The sequence below is a fragment of the Pezoporus occidentalis genome, unplaced genomic scaffold, assembly GCF_034315485.1.
Source record: "Pezoporus occidentalis ecotype Australia unplaced genomic scaffold, CSIRO_AGI_Poc_V1 ctg131, whole genome shotgun sequence".
Lineage (NCBI taxonomy): Eukaryota > Metazoa > Chordata > Aves > Psittaciformes > Psittacidae > Pezoporus > Pezoporus occidentalis.
In genome coordinates, this window is record NW_026913115.1 from 1,267,501 (window position 1) to 1,294,167 (window position 26,667).

General features: G+C 35.6%; 1 protein-coding gene across 14 annotated transcripts in view; it reads left to right on the forward strand.

The window, feature by feature from the left end:
* Window positions 1–26,667, forward strand: part of SOX6 (SRY-box transcription factor 6) — a 374,155-nt gene that overhangs the window by 134,273 nt on the left and 213,215 nt on the right. For 11 of the 14 annotated variants that reach the window (XM_062608907.1, XM_062608904.1, XM_062608903.1 and 8 more), the window contains 2 exons: window positions 10,982–11,225; window positions 24,913–25,123. In XM_062608907.1, the coding sequence (XP_062464891.1) occupies window positions 10,986–11,225; window positions 24,913–25,123 (451 nt within the window). In that variant the 5' untranslated portion in view covers window positions 10,982–10,985. Of the gene's footprint in view, window positions 1–7,605; window positions 7,708–10,981; window positions 11,226–15,658; window positions 15,682–24,912; window positions 25,124–26,667 lie in introns of those variants that run through there. The other 3 variants (XM_062608910.1, XM_062608912.1, XM_062608909.1) reach the window with 2 other exon arrangements.

Below are 26,667 nucleotides of genomic sequence, written 5' to 3' on the forward strand. Positions count from 1 at the left end.
GGTAAAATAACTTGTGAGGGATTGGATGGAATTTAAATGTGAATGGTAAAAATGTTTAAAATCACTGACAATATTTAAAGATTGCATTTTAGACATTTGGGGTTTTTTACTTTCTAATTATTTGGGACATTTTCATTTGTCTTGGACTTCGGTTTGTGTTCTGCTTTATGTTTTTCTTTGTATTTTGATAATTGTGCTTTGTAACGTTCTTTGACACATTTAAAAATACCAACAGGGAACTTTGAGCACCTGGAAATGTGGAGTAATTCAGAGCCTGGGCACTCTGTGCCTTTACCCTTCAGAGTCATTTTGCTGCACATTTCCTTCTCCTTGTTAGAGATCAGATGCTGTATGTCACACTTTTCCATGAAAAAAAAAGATAGTTGAGGATCCTCAGTTATTGCAAATCCTTTTTTTCTAACAATTTTGTTGTACTTTGCAGTACTGCAAACCAAAAGACTGGCAGAGTTTATGGTTTCCTTTGTGGTTGTTGCAGTTTCAGAGTGCTGGACGCAGACCCTGCACGCTGCTTGAGCTCTTCAACTTGAATGATGAAAAAGTAGCAGTTTCACCTGTGAAAATTTCTTCTTAATGTTCTCTGATTCTTTTCAGTGCCAAGTCCAAATACGTTAATGAATTCCTTAAAAGTGTTGGTTTTTTTTTTTTGTTTGTTTTGTTTTACTAAACAACAATGAAAATAGTAAGTAAGTCATACTAAGAATAAGACTATGAATAACAATGTCTTAATATTTTTTTAAAGCAGTTAAAATCAGTAAACATTTCATCTGTGGATCTTGTGGAATGATAGGAGGTTCAAAGTCTGGATAGATTGAACTTCAAATTGTTTGCTCTTAATGGCAACTGATTAGCTTAATTAATAGAGGAGATAATGTTTTGTTTTACTTTATTTGAATGCTTAGACTGCTGCAATTATTTATCTTTTGTTTTCATATTTTCATGTAGAAGCAAATGAACATTAAGAAGAAAGGACCTCATCTACTCCTTCCCATGAAAACTTGCACAGCCCAAGTAGTGAAGGGCTTTGGGGGAGAAAGAGAGAAGTTGTTGCATTGTTGTTCTTGGCCGCATTGCCAGTCAAACTGGGATATAGCTGAAAAAATTCCTGGGTAGTGTCAGCTAGGCATAATATCCCCTGTAATCTTTCTGAACAGTATGCTGCTTCAGACTGCCCTGTCCTTTATAGAAGTAGTAGCTGCATCTCACTTGTAAATGAGGTGGTTCCTGCAGGGTTCTGTAGACACACTTTTGGGTTCCTATTGTGCACATATGTAAGGATCATATTATGTAAACCTTAGTTCAAAATAAAGAAATATTGTACACAATGCTGCCTTGTAAAAGCAAGTCCTTTGTATGGACTCTAAAAGAAAATCAGAATCCCTGTCTGTCCTCCTAAATTTGCTGCTGAGCCCCTTGAAACAATGTCACAAGTAGAAATATCAGCTAGGGTGTATCATTATTCTCATATAGTGGAAAAGATGGTGCTGTGTTGTATGACACAGGGCAGTGCCTGAGAACAAGCATCAATGGCTAAAGCCTGTGAGCAGGTTGTAGCTAGAAAGCCCAGCCTTGCAGAGCTGGACCTGGGTTCCTGGTGATACAAAGCCTCAGACAAGAGGCAGGTGGTGTTCCCTGTTGTGTGGAACCTGCATCTTTTCCTTAACCTTTTCTGCGAGGCTAACAACATATTTAAGCAGTCCTTATGGCTGCTTTGTCTGCAAGGGTTAGGATTACTTCTGGCTCTAGAGCAGTTGTGCAGGGTGGAAAAAAGCCACTCATCCCTTACTGCTATTCTTGAATATTTCTTCAGGGAAAAAACGGTGTCAAAGGCCCATTCTTGGCTTTGCATATTTTGCTTTTCTTTCTTTTTTTTTTAATTCCTCCACCAGAGGTGAAACTTTACGTGAAGATGGTGTGCAGTTACGTCAATAACTGTACTAGAACTTTGTGTATGCATTAGTAGTGACTGGAACACTTATGCAGGAAAGGCAATCCACACCATCACTCCACAATGCAAGTTTTTCGAAAAGAATGGAGGTTTAACTTCATTTCTATGAACCAGATGAAAATAATTTTTCAAGTATATATCCTCCCTAGGATACTCTAATAGTTTACAGGAGGCCCAGAGCTACTGTAGGTGTAAAACATAATTTCTGGTTATAAGATCTCTGCATCACCAAAATGCCGATTTCACCCCTGAATAGGCTACTTGCTGAATAACCTGAAGAAATAAATGGTGAAAATAGTAGTTCTTATGTATTCAGATTACCCCCTTCAAAGGTTTTCCTCAGATTTTTAATACCCTGAAAGTCCCAGTTCTGAGGCAGTATGCAGTTCAAACTTCATTTTTGGTTCTTAGAGTGAAGTCATTTAAATAAACAAATAAAAGTGGCACGTCATGCGTACATACATGCCAAAGTACACCATGTGCCAGTTAGAATTAATTTTCATGAGTCCTCACATATATGAATTTAGAATAACAAGAGTGCAGATACATATGTTTGTCCCAGAATCTCTGATGACACTTGTTGTACTTTAAATGTGTACAAGTAACATCCCTGCATGGTTCTGACCTGTGTTTACTTTTAGTATTTCATGAATCACTTTCTTTAGCTGTTTTTCACTTAATGAAAGGCACATAAATCTTATTGTTAAATAACACTAGGATATTTAGTAGTAAAAATAAAATCCTTTTTTTTTTCTTTTTTTTTCTTTTTTTGTAATAGCCATACGGGTGTGTTTACCCTTTGGAGAAATTCAGATTTGATATTTTCGTTATGTCTTGTTTTCCTCCTGGTAATTATGTTGGCACTTTGCTGATCCCTAGTTGTGCATAATTACAATGAAAGGTGACACTTTGATTGTCTTCAGTTGGAGAAACAAGTAATTTTATATTCACCAAGCTGTCAGGTAACACTACCTCACAGTACTAAGAGCTTCTGGCAATGTGGTTTGGCACCTATGTTTAAGTGCTTTGATGCTTGTGTAACCTCTATGGAATCAGAACTATTTTCCCTGCTAGAAGTGTTTTTAGGCTTGCAGCATAAGGTTTTTGATTAAAAAGACTATCCGTAAGTGAGCTGCAGAGGCACTGTTTCATGTTACGTGGAGGTACTAATTAGGTGGTTTAGTGCAACTGGCTGCAGGTGAGCCTGAAATTGATAGCCCTTTTTTGCTCTCTACTGAGGTGCTCTATCTGACTTAGAAATGAGAATCAAAAATATGGAGAGGAGGGAGGAGAACAAGGAAGGAAGGGAGAGAAACTGACAAGATAAAATGTTTCTGGTCTGAAATAGGTGGTGCAGAGAAATGGCTCATGACCTCTGTTTTTACACCTGTAGGATTGAAAATAAACTTTTAAACTCATTAAATGGAATCTTATATTTATAGCAACCATTGTTTTTAAATTTTATTGTTAATGATTGCTTTTATTTATATTGTATATTCTATTACTTGCTGCCTGAAAAAACAAATCCTAATAAGTTGCTGATGGATAAGTTCTTGGCAAGCTCACTCTTGTTCCCATAGTTATTGGTGAAGATAGCTGGAAGTCAGTACTGCCTTTTTTCCTTTTTCTTTTTCCAACAGTAAGAAATTGGATATCCAGAGGCACATGGTGTAGTCATAGGACTTTAAAGGCAGTCATCACTGAGAAGCTGATACCAACCAATTAAAAAGAAGTGGTTACGTGATGTAACATTATCAGGAGAAACAATTCATGAGTCAAAGCATTCCAGGGCATATGAGCTCCAGTCCAAAGAACAGTCTCAAGATGTTTAAATAAAGTGACAGCAATATTGTCAGCTAAATATAAACTATAGAAAATATTAACTACAGTGACTGAAGATGAGCACATCCCAGGTGCTAAATGACTATTCTTTCACTGCCCTTTACTGCATTCAGAGTGAGTTCACCTTAGGCATTTTCAGTGAAATTTCCTGGTAGTGAATAAAGGGAATAGAACATTTAACCTACTAGAAAGGTAAGTTGTATTTTTGGCATTTTATGAATCCAGCTAACCAGTTTGGATTTTCATTGAAAAGTCACCAGGGGCTGAGAGGCTGTTTTGCTGCATTCATTGTAATGTTTTTGACAACTAGATAAATAGGCAGGAACTCATGCCCTGACCATCATAGTTTACTGTGACTGCATGGCTGAGAAGGTCATTATAACGGCAGAACGTAAGAGAAAGGCTTTCCAAAAAAGTTCCAAGGAGCTGTTTAGCCCTCACATTGCTTGATTAGAGATTAAAAGAAATACCATAACGATTATTGCAAACCCTCTGAGCTTTGAGGGAGTCTGAATCTTAAGTCAAACTTTGTGATCTGGATTCATATCTGCTAGCAGAAGTGTGATTTGTCTGTATTGGAAAAACAAATGCAAGAAAATCTGAGTGTGTATCTTGGAAGCAGTGGGTGTATTGCTTAGCTTGATGCTTATTCCAGCTAGAGCTTTGGATGCTCAGTTAGCATTATAGCTGTCATTTCTTGAATCACATTTGCTTTCACCCTCCCCCCCCCCCTTTTTATTTCAAAGGTGATTTTTGCAACTACCATAAACTCTCTAATCTGAGCTGTTTACGATCCATATGTATCTAATTCTTGTAGTGTTCCTGCAAAACAAAGCCAAGGAAGAGCTTGAAGGAGTTGAACTGATTGGCCTAAGGCCTTGTTGTGACTAAAAGCCAAAGACGGGAACAAAAACTGGGTGATTCTCTCCCATCACTGCCTTGTCAGTTTATACAGGTCTTGCGCACACAGATTTGTGTTGGGGTGTGGGGCCTCAGAAGAGTGGAATCTGTTACTAAGTGTTCATTTGTGTTACTAAGGCTCCTTAAAAACAGATATGACAGTTCATAATTTTAGGAAATAACTGTTTATTCTAAAATGGCAGACAGATTAAGGCATTAGATTTACAATAAATTACATTACTGAGTTCTGCCTACATAACATTGTTTTATGGGGAGGAGCTGTAAACTATTTTGGTTATTGACAAAGCGTTTTCATTTTTCTTGAAGGCTATCTGAACACTACTGTAACTGTTATCTTTATATAGCAAAAATAAAGACCAGTTTTCCTGAATGTTTAAACCATGTTAAACTGATTTTCAGCTAGAAATAAGTAAGTTGTTCCGGTAAATTCTGTGCTGCTGTGTCAGTGTACCCTGTTCTGCATCAGGCCTGTACTGGCATAGGCAAACTCACACTGCAAAATAGATTGCATAAAGGATGCTCTTGAGTTTCAGAAGGGGCTTGAGGATCCATGAAAGACACAGAGCCACCAAGTTATGATGTGTGCCACAGGTATGAAAGAGGAGGATACTGTGGGCAGTGTGAGCAAAAAAGATTATACAGTGCCATTAATTTATCCTGAAGCGGAGTGCTGATTTGTAAGTGACAGTCCTGTGAGTCATGCTTAATATTGTGGGAGGGGTATACATATTTGTTGCTCTTTTAGAAGGTGAGGAGGGATAAAATGATGTGGCTGAGTTTTAGTTTTCATGAACACCAGGTTAACATAAAAGTTTAGAAGGAATATTTAAATGATTATGAGTGCTGCTGAAAATGGTGTCTTTTAATTTGTTTAGTTCTGGAGTCACCAGAGCACTTAGGCATGTGCTTAACTTTTTGAAACTGAATAGTCCAATCTGAAATTAGTGGACTGCTTGCGTACTTACAGTTAATCATGTACTTAAGTACTTTAATCTGGCACTTTGGGGAAAAGGAATTGAGACTGTTCATAAAAACTCTGTAAGCGAATATATTTGTAATCTAATCTGATTCCAATCTACTGTTGGAGCTGTACACCTGGTTTATGTCTATACTGTAGTCACTAAAGAGGATGAATTAGTCCATCTGAGTACCTCACTACTGTAGTTGGAGTGCTATCAGAAATGAACTTGTTTAAAATTTGTTTGGATAGCTCAGCATTACAAAGCAATCATTTATATGCCTGCAGTGTAGACATGCCTTTAGGTTTATGAATGCTTTGTTAGGGTGGAGCAGAACAGAAGCTAGAGTCTCCAGCCAACTACAAGTCTCCTTTGTCATATATCTCGTTTTTATTTCTTAGTTTATATGTTTTTAAAATAGTGTCAGGGCTATCACATTGTTGTTATCTGTGTTAATACTTTGTGTCTTGATTCTGAAATGTCTGTCAGCTACATCTCCAGGTCTAGCCTGGAGTAATTTCCACCATAACTTTTAATTTGAGCAGTCATCAGGGTGGAAGATTTTAGGCTTTGGAAGCCTTTAATTTCATATAATTGTTTCGAAAAAGAAGATGGACATCATCTGAAGAATTTGAGACTGTAGAAGAATGTTAGACAAGAAAAAAACCCAACCCCCCGCAGTATTATTATTTGTATTTAGAGGGGTATAACACAGACTGTCTATAGGAAAAAAAGAAAACTTTTCTTGAGAATCTGACTGGCAGTCTTCATTACAGCAGAGAGAATTTCTTCTCTGGATTAAAATAAAAAATTGTGGCAGATATATAGCACATGGAACTGTTTGGAACTGTCATTTTATGTAGGTAAAAAACCCTTAGCAGTTCAATTTTAGCTTTACTACCTTGGTATCAAGACTGACTGAAATTGGGGTTCAATTCCTCAGCTTTACTGAGGTTTTGATAAATGATCCCACCCTTTTTCTGTCTTCAATTCAAAATGAGATAGAATTTATTCTAGGTCTGGAAAATCCAAATCAAGGTTTATTTAATTTTTGAAGTTGAGTAAGTGATAGGACTTCAGATAGTTAGGGCTCTTTTCAATTTTTTTCATTTCCATTAGGTGTATTTTCCACCTTTAGTGATTGCTGTGTTCAGCTAATCTGTCAATTTAACCAAAGCAACAATTTCACAATGTAGTTTTCTTTCTGATTGTGTGCTGTGTAATCAATATACTGATATAATGTGAGTGTAATTTCCTCTCTTATTTTATCTCCACTGCACAGTATTATAAATAAACAGCTAAAAAAGAAAAAAGAAAGAAAAGCACCAAACAAATCTGTTGCATCTTCTTTTAAGATTGTACCACTGTAGACACTTGTTCTAGTAAAGTAGAATTGGACCCACTTGATTGCATTTAAATTTTTCATGCTTCAGCAGTTTGTCTGGGAGCACAGTAAAGAAAACCCCCCGAGCGAGGATAGTTTAGAATAATAGAACTTGATTTTGTGTATTATAGCGGCACCATTTGCGCTGCTGTAGTTAGGGTTGTGTCAGCACTTCCATTATAAACCCCTGTTTGCAGGGGTTATAACTAGGGAGATATTTTTTATCAGAAACTTTTTTTAAAATCATTTGAGTGAATTTAATTGATAATAGAAAAAAATATAATGGAAATTAGGAAATTTCTGATACTTTTTACAAGCCTTATTTATCATGAATATTGACTGTATGTCCCCTCGCCCCCCTGCCCCCTAGGGATTTAGCAAATGCATTTTAAAGATTTTAAATGTAAAATTGGGAAGTTATTATAGCTCAAAATTTGACTGCTATTCATACTCATAGTTTAACATTAAAGCATTTTAACACTATAACCTGTTCTATTGTTTAATGTTATCATAAACATAAACTACTCAAACAGGGCAGATTCTTCTCCCTTTGAATTTGATGAGACACTGGAGTTATTTGCCAGTCTCTGCCTTTGGACTTGGTGGAGTTCTGTGTACAGAATTCTCCCATTTAAGTAAGCAAAACCAAACACGTAACAAGTGAAAAAACCTATCATGTAGTAATTGACTGGTTAACACCCAGTCCCGGAGTTTATATTTACTTTGTTTTTGCTAATTATAAACCCAGGCATAATCAATATTCGGTGCATAAACTGGCACCCTCAGACGACATGTACACATGAGGTATGTTGACTGAGTTAATGACTGTGCTGGGAAAAGAAGATGGGGGCCTTCATCTAGCAGGGTCCTACATCTCTGTCCCTTTTTACCACAGTGTTTAAAATGTAGCAACCAAAAACCTGAAAAGTACCATCAGATGCTGACCTCTGACCGTAATTAATGCACTAAACTTTGCTATTTTAGCAAAGGCTTGGGGGAAAATAGAAATGAAACACAGCCCTAAAACTTAAGTCATGGTGAGAGCAAGTGCCCTGGGAGATCTGCCTGCGCTTGCTTTCTTTTCAGACTCCAGGACTATAGGTAGCTGAGTAAAGTACAGTATGAAAATGTGTTTGACTATAATGCAGCAGTGAAGGAAAGGCATAAGAGGAGCTAGAAAACATCTGAACCCTGCACTCAGTCTAACTTCTTAGTGTACAGAAAAAACTTGCTGGCATGGCTTGAGATTATTAGTGAATGTGATTTTGTCAATAGACTTTTATTTTTAAGGTTAACAGAGACCCCTTTTCTCTATGTAATAAACTTAAAATCCAGAACATGAATAGAGATTTTTCTTTAAATACATTTAAAATATCATGAATAAGAGGAAAGTATATTAGTGTACATAGCAAAGAAAAAATGTTTCCTCTCTAGCGCATTATCAGTAGATAGCTTCACTGAATGGTCACTTGAGGAAATACCAAAAGCCTGTTTATGAAATAGAGGTGAAGCCTTTCTAGACTAATTATATTCAGCATGTAATTTCTAAACTTCAGTCTGAATTTTGATTTTCAATTAACATTCCCAATTTGAAGATAATTTTCTATTTAATGTAATTGCAGGAAATAATTTATTGGCTGATTAAGACTGAGGGCCCAGCCTTCCTTAAGAAAACAGTCCCTAACAAACCAGCCTTTAAAGCCAAGTCATAGCTTTGGACAGATTCAGCCTATTTTTGCAGCTGCAGAGTTGTGTTTAATTAGGATTGTGCACTATTATTCATTGGTGCAGTTTGTAGTTGAAATTGTTCTTAAGAGACATTTTCGTTTCTAGTTTTGTGTCATGATTAATTTATGGTGAAGGAACAGCCATAGCTATTGCTTTTCACAGAAGCTCTTTCAGTTTGAAAGAGGAATAAGATCTGTTGAGAAGGTGAAAGAAAGGAAAATCCTTTATTGTGACTTTCAGTTTTCATTACTGGTTTTCAGATTGCATAAAGTGTTGACTTATATTTTCATGTGAGTGATTATATTAACATGACTATTTTAATGAGAAAGGGAAAAGTAAACCTTTTATTTTATCTTGGCTCATAGTAATTATGAACCAGAACCTTTTGAAGTATGCACAATAATGCTGGTTGCTGAACTCTTGACATATTTTCTTTAGCATCAACACATATTCTTTAGTGTAGTAAGAATGCAATATATGGTTTAAATTCCTCAGTTCTGCTTATTGACAGCACTGATACTAGACTCCCACTTACACTTAGGCTTCCCTAAAGAAAACACAAACCTTTTTTTTTCCCTACCAGTATCGAGTTTAAGAGGCAGGATTATCTCTATTTACAGAATAGTTATTCTAAATAGGTATCAGTGTTTTAATATGTTTCAAAGCACTTCAAAGCTTGTAATACTTTCATATTGAACTGTACATAATTAGATTAGTTGATCTTATATTAATTTTTTTTCACTGTAGGATACTAAATCTGAACTCCCTCATTAATTGTGAGAAATTTAGCATTAGCTGTTAAATCCTATGTGAAACACAGGCTGCTACATAAAAACTAATGTTTAAATTGGAATTAACTTAATTATTTTTCTTTGCACTTGATATTTCCTTCACTGTAATATTCATGAAAGCATGTGACAGATTTGTAAATTTAACTGTTAGTCTCAGATTTCCAGGCCCTTTAATCAGTATTTATTTGTCTGTAGAAACAGTACTAGCAAGTTAATGATTTGCTAATTTGAAAAATGCTCATGTGGTTTCCTATGTTAACTGATTTGTGCATTTTTAAAGAAATGGTATGAAATCAATTATTGTTAAAAAGCAATTAAGGTGGGGATCTTATTCCTTAGTTTCTCAGCAATTTCAGTGTCAAGGATATTCTAAAATTACTAAAACCTAGGAAAATAGCTAATGTATTTTAGCTGTCTTCTTTCAGGTTTATTAATGATTGTTTTAACAGTTGCAGTTAATCTTATTAGAAATTTTAAGAAAGTGTTTTCAGATTTTGAGTGGAAGTCAGTTATATTTTCACCTAAGTGCAGAAACTGTGGTGAAAGCTGTGTTTGCATATGAGATGGTAGTAAGAGGCCATTATTAGAAAAAGACATTTAACATAAATCAATGCATTTATTCATCACACTTTTAAGTCATTTAAAGTAATTTGTTCAGCTATATCCTGTACTCAATGTCTAATATGAAATGAAACATAATTATTTTAGATTTTTAGTTCAAGCTGTAAAAGATTACTCAGATATTATCCATCCATTCAATAATCTATTCCATTTTAGAACACTTTTCATATGAATGTCTCAAAACACTTTCCAAAAGGTCAAACTGGGTAAAATTTTAAACAGGCTAAGAGCAGATACAGCTTTTTAAAAAAGCAAAAGGACTTATATAGCAGATTTTGAAATAGATTTAAAAATGTGTAGAAACATCTTCTGCTTGCAGGGAATGCTGTTAAGAAAGCATGATGGACACTTTTCTCTAAAAGTTTGCTTGTAACCTTCAGATTGCTCATGGGAGTAAGAGTTTAAAGATTTGAACTCTTACATAAAATCAACATGAAAATACCAATAAAGTACATTTACATTACATCTTCTTATGGCTGGAGAAAATCATATTGTTTGACAAATGTAAATGGATAGAATAGCATCATATAACTTAACCCTGAACTTGACTTGGCATCAGTGAGTACATTATCTCAGGTTTTTTTTTGATCCAGATCCCCAAAGCCATAGTTTTGGAAGTCTTATTGTTGACTGCATATGATTCATTTTTAACTGTTGTAGGCACGCATGGTGTGTTTACAGGACTGTTTTGACTGTTTTGAACTTTTTTTGTTGTTTTTTTTTTTTCAACACCAATGTTTTCATTTTGTCTGCTTTTCTTGTTTTGTAGAAGAATGTCTTCCAAGCAGGCTACCTCTCCCTTTGCATGTGCAGCTGATGGAGAGGAAACAATGACCCAGGACTTAGCATCATGTGACAAGGAAGAGGGAAACAGTGATCAGCATGCGACCTCTCATCTGCCTCTACATAATGTAATGCACAACAAACCTCACTCTGAGGAGCTACCAACTCTGGTCACGACCATTCAACAAGATCCTGAATGGGATGGAGTAATCTCAGCCCAGCACAGAATGGTGAGTTTTGCAGTTCTCACAGTGGCTTTCTAACCTAGTATTGTCAAAGACTGTTCACTTCCATTTTGAAATACATGTTCAGTACAATCCTTTATGGCTGTAAAGCTTTTTAAATGTTAAAGTGTCAGTGTTGGTAATAGATCAACATCAATATGGTGTAATTGTAAATTACAATTGTATAATCTTCTTAAGTATACAGGTCTATATGAATGAGGTCATTTGATGAGTTCACCTTTGGAAAGGAAATGCATCTATTCATCATGTTTTTGTTCATACCTTAATTTATGTCATAACCTTTTTAGCTCATATATTCAAGCATTAATTTCTGACAGGAGGATGTAGCTCACAACTGTCATCTGCAAAGTGTTGTGCTGAAGGAAGAAGCTTTAATGTATTTTTTTACTTGTTTCGGAAATGGAACCAACCAACTCTAGAATATTATAGCTTCACACCACAACAAAGCAGCTGGAATTTTAGGTGACACAAACATCCTGCTGTATTTATAGGAAATTACAAGTTTTTCTGAAGGGGAAAAGTATTTATGAGTAACTATGTCATGCTCTGCTGCTCTAGATCACCAGTTTGTATATAGGTGATGTTAGCAATGATCAGAATTATCATCTGTGTTCTCTTCAGTAGCCTAAATTATTTTACAGTTGTAAGTCTGTCTCACCATCCCAAAACTTAAATAAATGGACAGACTGAATGAAGACTGAATGGGCATGACATCTCAGTCAATTTATTTTCCTTGCATGTGTTCCTCAAACAGAATTAAGGTACGTGGAGCAGCCAGGTGTTCTATAAATTTAGAACATCATAATTCCAGAGTCTCCATAAAATGACTTTCACAGATATTAAGTTCACACAGTTAGTTTTAAAAGAATACCCTGCGTTTCCATAAAATTTCTTCTGTATTTTTATTAAATGTCTATGAGCAGTTTTTTTTGAGCAAGTCTTTATTTTTCAGCATGTTTTTTTTTGACAACGCTAGGAATAATGAACTTATTTTAAATTTGGCTAGAAGTAATAATTCTAATTCGTTAATCAACGTAGATACTGGATTCTTCATACATATTGTGAAGCCTGGAATTAATTAAATAGTAGCACTACAATAATATCTATTTTCTTAAGATAGTGTTTTGTTTTTTTTTCTTTCTAAAATCCAACTGATTTAAAAGATCAAACCAAACCAGAAAGATGAAGGTGCTACCTAATCTGTAATGCACAATCTAAGCCAGTGCATAACTTTCTATCAGGCCTAAAATATTGCTAGGTGTTTGGGCAGCTGCCATGAAGAAGGCAAAATTTCAGCTGTAAAAATGGCTAGTAGTTTGGCAAGGTAGGTTGTAAGTTGTACATATGATTGCTATGCAGAATTCTCAGATGGACACTCCTTTTGGATGGAGAGTCACTCTTCTGCGTAGATCATGTGGTAAGCGCATCAGAATAATTTTAAGTTCTATGTTATCAGGACGACAAATTGGATGCATACTAGAAAGGATTGATCAAGTTTGTTGATGGAAAAAATAAATCTGTGAATTCTTCAGCTACTTTCCTATTCATTCAGAGAGACATGTGCACTCTGGGAATTTCAGTCTTAGGACATCAATAACATTGATAACATGACTCTGTGTCCTAGAAAGAAAGGAACTCGTAACTTCTAAGAGTCTGCCAAAGCATTTGGTTTTGGTACAGGCTGTTGCTTGGACGTGAGCGTTAAGGCCACGGACATTAAGCCAAAACGATAGACCCTCTTGTAGTATGATCGGTTGTACTCACTTGTATTGCTCTGAAGTGGTTTTACATTTACTGCTACAGAGTGCAATCTCTATTTTCTTTCTTAATGCTGCACTATCATGTCAACACTGGCTGTACCTCTGGACAGGCATTAATCAATACCCAGCTTATCGTATTTCAGAACAGGTGCATAAACTTTGCTTGAGTGACTTAGCACTCTGTTTTTTTCTCTCCTTTTTCCAGTAAATATTCACTCATATATGTAAATAAATGTCCTGAAAATCATTAGGAAACTCCACAGTTCCCTTGGATTAAATCTGGTGATGGGTGTTTGTCATCCTTATTTAGGTAGCTCTCAGCTAAATCAAATAGATTTATTTATGTATTTATTTATTCCACACACACCCCCCCCCCCCCCAGCTCTAAGATGGGTATAGTTTACAAGGCTTGGCTAGAAATGAAAACTGTAGTTCCAAAGCATACTGTTTGGTTGCACTCAAAAGAGGCTTAAAATGTGCTGAGCAAGGTCCCAATGTATTTACAGTTCAGGTACATTACATGACTAGTTAGATCACAACAGTGAAGTGGTGACAATTTTTTTTTCTCCTTGAGGGACTGTCATTTAGGGTAACTTGTTTGATCATTTTTTTCCCCTTACTTATGTCCTTCGTGAGCAAACCTTTAAGCCGTTATTACATGAAGTTTCTCTGAAACACCTCAATCTCCAAGCAGGCATCAATATTACTAAGAAAGAATTCAGAGGCACCTACAATTTTCCTGACGAAGGCAATTTCATACTCCTTTAAGGGAGGATAGGAGTTTCTTTCCAGAAAGACAAATTCCAGAAGGTGGGTTGGGCAAATTTGAGATAGGTGCTGTGCTAGTGACTGCTTTTCTACTTAATAAAATCAAATTCCCAGAAGGTAAGCACTTTCTGACCTTTCCCAGATGAATCCTTTCAAAGCAGATTTGAAGAAGCACCTGCTCATACTATTTACACTGAAAGTAATGCTGTCATTAAAATGCATCAATAACGTGTATTGTCTGGTTATAAGATAGTAAATTGAAAAAATGCTGTGTCAACATATGGGGAGGAAAAAAATTCTCTTTTATGTGGTATCTAATTAAGGGTACAATCCTGCATCCTTTGTGCCCTTAAATCTACTAAGCAGTTCCCTGGAATTTGTGAGAGCACACACTATGCATCGTAACATAGTGCAAGGGCTGTACAGATCTTAAGTGAAAAAAAAATACTGTAAGAGGGCAATTAGACTGAAAAAAAAAATTGAGATTTTTTCCTAACATTTATGGTATGCAGCACTTTCTGTAATGTAAGATACCTTGAAACTACATTGTGTATTATCACAAAAAAACCCACACTGGCTAAAAATGTTTTCAAACTTTCACTCCCTTTGATATCAGGCATTGCTTTCCACCGAGTCCTTTGTGTATTCTGAATGTCTGGAAGCCAAAATATTTTGTTTTAACTCCCACTCTATAGTATTTCCCAGCTGTGTGCTTATATGGTGTAATAAAATGATTTAACAAATGGGAAATAGCAGCTGCATTTGGAAATTCCCTTTGTGCTGCCTTTTCATTTGACAGATTCAGCAATGTATAACAACTGTAACATCAGACCTGTAATGACTTACACTGAGTATCGCATCACCAGCCAATTTGATGTTACAGTAAAACAACCGAAAGATTTCTGTAATTTCATATTGCTGAGCTGAAACAATTATATGTATACTTCTAACTGTAATTTAATATAAAAATACCTGGACATATGGGTATTTATTGCTGCCTGCAGTCCTACTAGAAAATAAAACTGATTTTAGACCAAGGATATACCTGTTTGCTGCAGTAAACTGCAAGGAAGAAGGCAAAGTGGTAGTAAGATAATGAGGAAAGTATCCTGCTTTCCCTCATGGACAGTGAGTAGCAGGCAAGAAATAGAGGAAAATTTTTAGTTTGTGTCCAAAACCTGGCTCTCTTGGGGCAACAAGAGAAGATAAGGGGGAAAGCCAATAATATTTACTTCTGCTAAATTAAATAGTAACTGAATTATTATATCCCAGTAACATATTTACTAGTGGAGAATATGGAGAATCATAATTTGTGCTTTGTTTGTTGGGGAACCAGGATGGTCCTCGCCTTCATACAGAGCCTCACACATCTCGTGAGGTAAATTTTGAAGATTTTTTTATTTTTGCTCTGAAGTATCAGGAGAAAACAATGCCAACAACAGGATACAAAATTAGATGGACAAGTGCCCTGCTCTTCTTTGAGGAATAGGATGGTGATTTCCCATGGCTGTAAGGGCTACTTGTGAGTCTCATGAGAAATGCATTTGAGCAGCTTTAACCTAATGTAATCTGTAATCTTTCTTCAAAATGCAGAATTTCCTCACCCCCACCCAGAAGCTGCAAACTGTTTCCATTACCAATGCCAATAGAACTATCTGGTAACAGACAGGGTTTTGAAAGAACTCACGGGTGCTGTGTTGACCCCTGTACATGATGATGTATCGCTGTGATGGTCACTGTACTCTTTTTTTCCCCCAATGATGTTCCTCACCTGCCCGCTACTGTAGGGGGTATATAGACAGCGTGTGTTTGCACAGAACGAGGGCATCCACATCTCTTTGCTCTCCTGTTACTTGGAATGATGCAGTGATAGACTGTTACACAGAACCACAGCAGCAAGTCAAGTCTAAAGGGTGGGTGTTATTTCACTAGGACTGAGGACACCCTGACACGCATAAAAATGCAAATACAAGTTAGTTACATCCAAATATATGCTTTGTTTCCCTATAATTTTGTAGCACCATTCAGAGACCCCTTGGATTTAGAAATGAAATGTATCTCATTGGATTTTATCTCAAATAGCAACATTGACATATATTTCATAATTATGTCAAGTCTGTCTTTTCTTGACTTCTTGCCAAACGAGTGAAAGGCTTCTTACCTTTTCACTGTGTCTGCCTGTACAGCTCAGCAGTACTGATAGCGAATTTGTATATGCAGCAGGAAAAGTGAAGATCCCTTAATGCCACATGTATCTGTTTCTTTTAAAAGAATTTTAGATCACTATGGATCAAATTTAACTTTATATAGCTTTAGCAAAACTGCTGGCATCCGAAAGGCAGAAATATAGGTGGTATCCTGAAGGTCATGATATTTCAGTGCTTATTGTCTCTACATAAAACAAGCACAATCCCGTTCCTCCCCCCTCTCCTGCCTTCTTGCTATTAACTTCTCTCATCGAAAGTTCTTCCCTTTAAGGAAAATAAGCTCAGGTTTTTAGGAAAGATCATGGAAAACATTTATGCAAGCTAAGCACTGTGACTTTGTTGTTATATAAATTCATGGCTTCAAATCCTGAAAAATTATAGGTACAATTATATGTTTTGAAATTTTATATTTAGTTCCTTTATGGGCTGGATATGAGCGTATAAAATGCATCAACTATAAATGCCCTAAACTCTAGCAATTCTGTATCTGCTAAATTGTTCACACAGCTGTTATTTACATGTACAAATCTGAGTTTTGTGATGGTAGAAAGCAATTCTACTGTGCTTCTGATATTATTTCTGCATGCCAGGTGGTGCATTAGAGTTTTTATCTAACTAAAGAGATAAATACCTTCATATGTAATTGCATGGGTACAAAGTTTTGGCTGAAACTGAAGGGTGTGAAGAAGCAGATGATATCGTATTTTTTTTTTTCCATAAAATAGACTCCTATGAGAAATATATTGCAGAAGAGATAGAAATAATTTTTTCAAGCACGTTGTTTTGATTCAAAAGCATTCAGGTATGTGCTTAACTTGACTTTATTAGGACTACCAACAAATACAATGTTAAGCACATGTCTAAATGTTTGAAAGATCAAGAAGCTAGTTTTACTAGCTTTAGCATAAAGAGATGTTTATGTTTCGTATTCAAAATACTAAAAAAATTCCCCAGAAGTGTGCAGGATAATGAGCTTAATGGAAGTGGTGAAATACAAAATTGACTTTATTTGAAGAATCAAATAATTGTCCTTTTTGGCATGGCTGCTATATTTCTATTATATTCATTTTGACACTGTACAGGTTTTTTTTTTTTAAACGCACAGTCTTTTTTAAACCTTTCCCTATATTCTAGGATATCTGTGTTTAAATAGAGTTAATCAGCTGAATTCTTTGCAAAAGACTTGTAGTTTTTGTTCATCTAAACCTGTAGTAAATTTATTCTTCTCTTATTTTAACATTTCCTATTTTTTATAAAGCAATTTTTGAAAAGTTTTTAATTCACTTCTGTATATTGACATACAATTTTTAAAAAGTAGAAGCATTAACATGCTCTAAATTGTTTTTTTTTTTTTTTTTTCCTTGGGCAAGAAGGAATCAGGTATGCATACTGATTAACACACTCCAGTCATTAACATGTGATTATGTGGGCTGCATATTGAGCACCTGCCAAAAGATAAAATCCAGCACTTTACTACATCTGCACAAGGACTTTTTGCATTTCTTTTGTACTTTGACAGCTCAAGAAAAAACAGACTTTGATATCTTTGTTCAGCATAATAAAACTGTGTACATAAAATATCTTCATGGAGGAAAGAAAGATACTACATATATTTATTTTAAACTTTGAGGCCATGAAAATTTTGGAGACTGAGACTTACACACCACCAAGTGTAACATGAATCTCTTAATGTACTGTATCACTGACATTCATATACAGTTTATAACATTCCTGCAAGTTTATAAGGATTATCTGTTCTGGGATTCAGCCAATGTTATTGTAATTCACAACAGTTTTATGTGATACCTTTATGTCTCGTAAATGTCTTGTTTTTATTTCAATCTTCCAAATGTTTCATCAGTGTTTACCTTAAAGAAATACAAGTACTCTATGCGGCAGGCTGGTTTCCTGCATGCATTCCTTTGCAAATGCTAAAAGGGAAACATAAAGCATGTAATACATGTCATATAACTATATACAGAGAAGGATTTCTATGTGCATTTGATATTGCTAAAAACATAAATATGAATTTTATTTTGATATTTACAGTCAATCTAGTTATAGGTCAGACAGCTAAGATGACCTGATAGGAGGAAGTTGGATATATACAAAATGGTCTGGAGTATCCCAGTCACACAATCCTTGTTTTATTTGGCAGCTTCTGAGAAGCATACATTACAAAATATATCTTTATTTACCCAAAAGGCAAACAGTGCTAATCAGCTGGGACTGATCACAATGCATGTTCTGTTTCAGTTTAGATGAAGATGTAAGTCTAAATACTCATTCTGTAAATGGTGGTCCATTACTTTTTCTTAGTAAGAGCATTTAGTGAAAGTCCAGGGCATAAAGTCTCAGTATTGTGAATTATTACCAAACCTAAACACTGGATGTTAGGACATATGTTATTTGGATAATTAAGGAGATCCTTAGCATTTAACTCTTACAAAAGCATACATGAGTTTGTGCATATCATTTGTGGGTGAGTTTATTGACATATAGAAGTGATTGGTCATTGTATTTAAGAATTTTGAGGTCGTATTTATGTTCTGTTTGCAATAGAGAAAAATGCCTGCCAATTTTTTTCACAGACTTGCTCATTTGTAAAGAAAAAGCACATAACTGAAATATTATAACATTCTAAATTCCCTCTACCCAAAAGTTGGTGTACCTGGATTCATTAGGTTTGCTCCAGCAACTGAGTATGAAGGGATTACTGCAATTAGATGGTCATATTTTACATCAAACAACAAGTCCCTGCCTATAAGACCATACTAGTATCACATATGCCTTATCTACTTGAAAATGTCCCTGCCCATAGCAGCAGGGCTAGACTAGATGACCTTTGAAGGTCCCTTCCAACCAAAACTATTCTATGATTCTACGTTTTTTTATGTCGTCTCATTTTTAAACCCTTGATCTAAAGTTATTTTCCTCTTTTTTTTTTCTTAATTTCTAATTTTCTTAATTTCTTTATTTCTTGTCTTAGATCTACTGCTTACTCTTGTATTGTTTCTTCTTGAGGTTTTTATGTAAGGTTTTTACAGATTGTATTCAACCTAGACTTTGACACTGAAATCAGTGTACGTTTTATCAGAGTAAATGCTGAGTGAGTTAAAGACTTGAGGTTTTATTCCATTACTTGCTGTTTGCCCTCCCACTAGCATAATTTGCTGAGACTTTACAAACAATATTCTCTCAATAGCTCATAGCAGTCATTCTCAAGCCTTGGCTTTAAATAAATCTTTCTTAATAAAACTTGTGGCTTTTTTAATCGGATGAGAATTGGAAATGATCACTTAGATTTCTAATTTCTCTTAATTCTATTTAATTAAATTCCTCAAAGTGGGAAACCTTATTTAATGTAGTGATTGGAAATGATTTTGTAAACATTTGCTTTCATTATATGTTAACTCCAGACTAGTTCCAAGTGCCAGCATGCCTCTAGTACTTGGAATCAAAACCGCTCTGGATATCCAACTTTCCTGGGGTGTTTACATGTGTCCCATTCAACGCAGAGACAGATAAATATCCTTTTATAACAGAAAAGCCTCATCCACATGGAAATAAGCAATTCAGCTAACACATTTTATGTTAGCAATATTTGCTTTCTACTTCTTCCTGGCCATTCATCCTGTGATTTCAATGGAACTCTTACAGAAACAGTTTGCTCTTTGGCTGTTGAGTAGGACTGCAGTCGTTAACTTTCAAAGTTGATTGTAGTTATTCTTAAATTGGTAACTAACACTGTGAGCCTGATTTTGTACAGCCCACATTTTCAGTTCCTGAGTTTTCCTCTTTTCCCACCTTCAGAGAGCTTCTCTTTTTGAGACAGAATCTGTCTTACCTACATGAAACGTAAATGCCACCATAAAGGAACTGTGATGTCTCTTTATTAAAATCTGCAGCTTCATGCACTTCCCCTCTTTAAGGCTTCCTATTTACAGAATCCAATTCATGAAACTGTTGATGTCTCCTTAACCCTTATGAGGATCCCAAAGAGAGAGCTGTCCCAAGCCAGGTCTCCAGTCACGACTGTAGAGTCCCCGAACTAAGATGTTACTTCTCAGCCCCCAAATTTAGCCCGCATATTTTGTACTTTGTCCATTCAGAACAAGAAGCCAAGAATGTTGAATCTTATTTTTAGCTTACACTTCCACCAGTAAAACCATATTTTTTGTGTGTTTACTCGATTTTACAGATGTTGATATAAGCTTTAGCTTTCCAGTATGAAAAATGCTAGGTCACCTTTCAATACTCTTACTTCGCTTGCAGCCATTCTCTCTCATTTATCTTGTTAAAACCAGTGGGACCATGGATGTGAAAATGAACTACTTGAAGAGTAAAGAATCTAAATGCACAAGAAAATAATTTTTTTCACACTAACAAGAAAATTATGATTGTTTGTTCAATCCTTTTCAACAAAAACATCTGAGGAAGTATAAGGATTTTCCTTCCTTTGGAAACTAGGCAGCTTTCTTTTTGAAGAATTTTACCAATGCAACTTGTGAAATTTAGTGAACGTATATGCTAAAAGATATTTTCTTAGGGTGAGAGGCATGCTGAAATATTTATCCAGGATATTTTAATATAGATTTTTAAAGTAATTGTTATGGAGTGAGAAGAAAATACCATGTATGTAGTCACAAAGAGTCTCTGTGTTTATTTTTACAAAGCCATTATATGTAATTATTCAGACTTGTTTCTGCCACTACCAAAACTATATTGAGCCATTCACAGCCACTCTAAAAGGAGTGGCCATGGGCCACTTGTTGAGACCAAGCAGCCTAGAAAGCTAATGAGACTAAGGACACTGTTGTTGGACCACATATATTCAAAGCAAACTTGGAATTGATTAAAGAAGTTCACTGTCCCTGTAAAATTAAGAGGGGCAAGGATAGACCTAGGAAAGCTTTTATGATATTGCACTGGAAATCTTAATGTTTTCTCATTGGCAGATGAATAGGGGGTTAGGTACAGGTTTTAGGGGTAAGTAAATTTCATGCATGATTTCCTGCATGGGCTACCTGTCCCTGGGTGAACCATGCATAGTATGTTACTATTCATGCCTTGCTAATTTTGGACATTAGCAGTCCGTCTTTGTGCACTTATTTATTTTTCTCCATTTTGTCCACTTTGTAGTCTAATCCTTGAATTTTAATGGCTATATATAGGTATTAAGTCTGGTATAATAGGGACACTTAGTCAAAACTCTAAGCGTTGTCAGTTGAATGATCTGTAATACAATTTTGTCTATGCTAATGGACTGAGAAGGAAATATATGCATGAAAAATGCCCTTTATTTGCCTTGGTATGAAACCCCAATGTTTCAAAGATAGGCTGCTTAATAATAAGCAGCTGGAATAGTGGTCAATACTGAGTTTCTGCCTTTCGGTGCTGGGCAGTAAGATTTTCTGGTTTAGTCATATCTTCAAATAAATACCTCTTCAATTTAAACCATTTTTGTATCTGACACAAAGATAAGGCAAAGAGGAAAGCTTAAGATGTAAAATAATCATACATGTTGTTCCTTTTAAGCAGTCAGATTTATGCCTAATTTTGTGCAATAAGCTGTATTCAAATTTTATCGTTTGCCAGTTACTCAGGGATAGTCTGGAAATGCCACCATTGTGGTGGGGAAAAATCCTTGTTCAATATCCTTGTATATTCTGGTATAGGCATAAACAGTTCTACAGTTATCCAGTATTAGCATTTGAGTGGGAGAATACACTTGTAAGTCTAGCAAAGGTATGGTGGGATCCTGAGCAATCTGTGCCAGATGGCACTTTGGATCAAACTGAGAAGAAACCCACTATGCAATGGTATCTGTAGTAAGCTATACTTATACCTAAGACACAAGTAAAATATGCTTCCGGTGGACATAGTATTTTGATACTGACACCTTATTAATATGTCGATTTCTAATATCTTCTATTTTTTTACTATTGAATTAATCCTTATGTAGTTAAGATTAAAAATGTGTAGGGTTTACTGTGACTGAATTTCACCTGTGTTGGATGAAGAAGTATGCTTTGTGTTAAAGCTTTTGTCCATAGACTGATTGCTTGCTATTTACCTTATTATGAGATACTTCCTTTTTTTCCTGCCTTATATGGAAATCATTGAAATCAGTAAGATTAGCACATCTTTAAAAATGTACCTCTCAAAGGAACTATCATGTGTTGAAGATATTATTTCAGGTTTAGACTTAAAATGCCATCTTACAGAAGAAATGCATGAATTTTAAACATGAAAATTCAGGAATGTGTCAGTTGTCTAGTGTATTCTGTACCTACTGGATGAATTTAGACATCAGATTGTGTACAAATATGTTAAGTGGACATTAATATCAGTCATATTTTCTTGCCCATTTTCTTATTATCAGAGAAAGTAATGCTGACAAAAGTTGACTTGTGTGAAGGATTGTCATTAGTGCTGGTGGATTGCACAGCTGGAGTTTGCAAAATGAAAACATTTTTGTTGATCTTGGCTAGGCACTTTACTTGTCTTTACCTCTTTTTCCATGGTTTTAGTTTTTTGAAATAGCATGAAAAATACCTTTAATAGCATCCTTTCTTTCCTATTCTCAAATCAAATGTACTGGAGCTTCCTTGTTCTGTGAAAGGTAGCATCATAAGACTTCTCAAGGATAGGATCTATTTCATTACTGAAAAAGAACCAGGTTCTTCTTTTCTGACCATGAATTTTTTATTTTTTTTTTTTTTTGTTCTATGGTAAAGCATGGTGGTACTTTTCCATTCTGGATTCCAGATTTTCTAGTGAACATACTGTATGCATTCAAGCAAGGGGACCAGCAAACATCTTGTGAAGATGATATACCTCTTCTCTGAGACAACACTCCATTATCTATGTGAGGTCAATATAACCAGTTCATATGGTTGGAATAAAAAAGAAAGCTGCCAACGGTAGACACACAGGAGTAGAAATACCTATTCTGAATACATAGCTATACAATTCCTTCTGTAGCCTTTTCAGTGTTTCATTTCAGCTACATTTTTATTTGCAGATTATTCACAAATTTATCTAGAATCATAGAATGCATGGGAATTGGTTTTGTTTCTTGTAGATAATTGTACATGCAGCTTATGAAGATTTTTCTAGCTGAGTTCTGCTATTATTAGATAAGGTATTTACACTGGACTGGTCTGCAGTTTTTCCATTTGCCCATTTTATCCCTTGAATGCCTTTCAGTTTGTGCAGTTCTCCTTCTGAATCCTCAGCCACTCTTCTTAAATATTTCTGATTTCAGAAAAAGATGGGGCTCAGAAAGTTATCCTTGCTGGGTTTCTCAGAATGACAATTCAGATCATACACTGCAAATATATTAGCTGCTTAGTGACCCCAATACTATAGCTGTAGGGCCAAACAGAACAAAAATATTAGAGATGCCTTTTATTCTTTTATTTTTATTCCATGTTTTAGTTACCCACAAAACTGACAACATAAAATACTCCATTATTTGGACAGAGTCTCATTCTTGCAAAAGCTGTCATTCTGCCTCCCTTTCATAAATGCACATCATTTGCATGGAGTTTAAACTTGTCTTATCTTAATTACAGACATTGCAGTTTTTTGAAAAGAAAAAGTCTTCTAAAACGTAAGTGTGGATATACTGCCTAATGGAGGCAGGACTTGGAGAGTCTAAGCTGTAAAGGAATGTTGAGCTGGACCATGTATACATCCAGACAAGTGAGAGGATAGGTTATCAGGAGGAAGAACATTCAGTCATTTCTACTTGCTCAAAAAATTAGCCTTATCTTCTTGTTTCCAGCCTAAACAATAGATGGAGTGTTCCTTCCTAAGAGCATGAAAAAACTCCTGCATTGAGTCTGATGGGTATGATTCATGTACTGTAAGAGGACATTGTTTTCTTGAGAACTCCTTTAAAATTTCTGTTACTCTTGTACTGTATTCTTCAAAGGAGGAAATGCCATGTTTTATAGTATTAATTATTCATTGAGGAAACATATTATAGAAATTCAAGTTTAAAATTTGAAAAATAATAGAAGATGCTTTTAGTAGATAGATTAGAAGATATTGTTGTCCTTTGTGATTTTTGATTCTTTAATGGATACAAATGATTAGAATGAAAAATTCTACAATGTTTGATAGATGAAAAAATGAAGGTAAGGGTTTTGTTCCGTGTCACCTCTCTTTCTGTTTGTGCTTACAAAACCTCTGTCACTTCTAATGTGTTGATAAGGGTGCTGCCAGTGCTGGGATGCAATAGTGTCTTCGAGTTTCCTGTCTTAGTGAATAAATACATTTTCAACATCACTAGCAAATTCTGCCTCCTTCTCCAAGGGTAGTAATATTGTTGTGCTGTGCTGATCAAGCTACTGTGCTTGATGATGATTTGATGCTACCACCTTCTATGTAGTCAACAGCCCTTAGTTACCACACTTGCTCATTGTTAGTGTTGCTCCTTCTGTTATATTGCACAGCTAATCTGTTCAAGAGCGAAGCAAAGATATGTGTCTGATGTTGTCGCTGATAGTTAATGTTTTCTAGCCTACCTTTCTTCAGATCTTGTTTCACTTGGGACATTTCTCAGCACAAGTTTCTTCAGTACTCTACAAATGGGTATATTCAGCTCACAGAGTAGTAGGAATGTTATTGTTTGTGAGGAATGCTATTAATTTGGAGAGTCAGTTTTGATAGAACTGTTAATTCATCTCTTCTGAAATATATTGCCACTATTATTCTTAATGTTTAATTTTAAAGGAAATCTGGTTTATGGCATTTCTAGACATACCGTAAACAACTGCCCCCTTTCCCCCCTTTTTTTTCTTGGAGGGTATATGTAGGCTCATTAGTATGACAAACTAATAAATAATGTTCTTAACTCTTACCTGTTTTATATCCTTCTGGCATAAGAGATAGCCTGTGTTTTCATATTGTATTTTTTCTTTGCAGGAATCAGAGAGTAATAAGTTATGTTCCCTATATTCCTTCCGAAATACCTCTACCTCACCAAACAAGCCCGATGACGGAGGTCGTGACCGCAGTGAGCTAATGACCAGTGTTAATTTTGGAACGCCAGAACGCCGCAAAGGAAGCCTTGCAGATGTGGTGGACACACTGAAGCAGAAGAAACTAGAAGAAATGACCAGGACTGAGCAAGAAGGTATGTGCTGGATAAGGCCAATACAGTTTGCTCACCCCCAAACCCTACAATTTTTGTGGCATAAATAATGTGTTTGGTATCATGAGCCAGAAAATTGCATAATTGGCAAAGGCTAGGATAAAGTTATTCACAGGTTACCATGGCAGTAGTAGTTTGAGGTCCATTAGGGATTTTAGACAAATATGCCAGTTTTTTAAATCGTGTTGGTTGTGTGCAAGTCAAAGCAATAATGTTGGTTTAGGTGAAAACTAAACTCTTGAAAGGTTATGATGAACTCTTAACTGGTTGTAAAATTGTGAGATATATTCTTCAGTGCTGTTTGTTCTTTCAAAAGATGAATGTTTATTTTAAACAATAGGAATGAATATAACACGAGCTGGTTAGTTTTGCCTTAGAAATTCTCATCTTTCATCACCTTAATGACCCAACATCTGTGGCTAGGACAATGGGAAACACTTTCATTGTAAAAAGTACCTAGTTCTGACCTACATATGTTAAAAGAGATAAAAATGAGGACAAATCTTTGAGCTCTAAGGCAATTTATGTTTTCAGTCCTTATTCAGATATTTTCATCAACTTTGTTAAGATTTTAGTCTTGATAGGAACTAAACAGAGTTGCAGAACAAGTTTATCAGTATATATGTGCACAAGGTTAAGGTCCACCATAAAAATCTCTCCCCATGTCAAGTAGAATGAAGTCTTGTTGCTTTTGAAGCAACACCTTCTAGTCTGTGAGCTCATACATGAGTTTGTACCAGGGAAGATGTGAAAGCAGGAGGCTCTGAAATATATAAACACGTGTGGAAGCATCTGTGTGGATTCTCTTAGTTATTTTACCAGTGTCATTTTGTGGCATTAAAAATAACCCCGGAAGTATATTTGTAACATAGTAGAACCATAACACAGTAGAGCTTTGTGATCACTTCTTTCTTTGAAATATGAATGAGTGCAGAATGATTTTACCTCCTCAATTTCATGGTACAGTAACAGTCCACTTCAAGCGGTGCACTTTAGGATCCCTTGGCTCCGTGTAGCAATGTAGCCGAGGGATGCATTTCAACTAAAATTGATGCTGATACAATAATATTCTTAACTATGTGATAAAATCATGTAGGGATGGAAGCAGGCTTTCAGATTTCTTGGCGTAATTGTTAAATGCCAGCACATAGATAAATGTGTTCTATAGGTGTCCTTTCTGAAGCTGGTGAAACATCTCTAAAGAGAGAATGTCCCAGTTTCTTTACTACCATCTGTCTGTTTTCAGCTGTAAAGATCACTCTTTTAAAGATTGCTTTCTTAGATTTGGTGGTTAGACTAGGAAAACTATTTTAAATGTTACTTTGGCAAAGCTGATTTTTACAGTCAGTAACAGTCGTTTGACACTCCATGCTAATCAAAGGTCTTGGCTCATACTTTGCTGCGGGTAAAACTTAAACAGGGGAAGTTTAGGTTGGATATAAGAAGGAAATTCTTTCCTGTTAGGCACTGGAATAGGTTGTCCAGGGAGGTTTTGAATGCTCCAACCCTGGCAGTGTTCAAGGCCA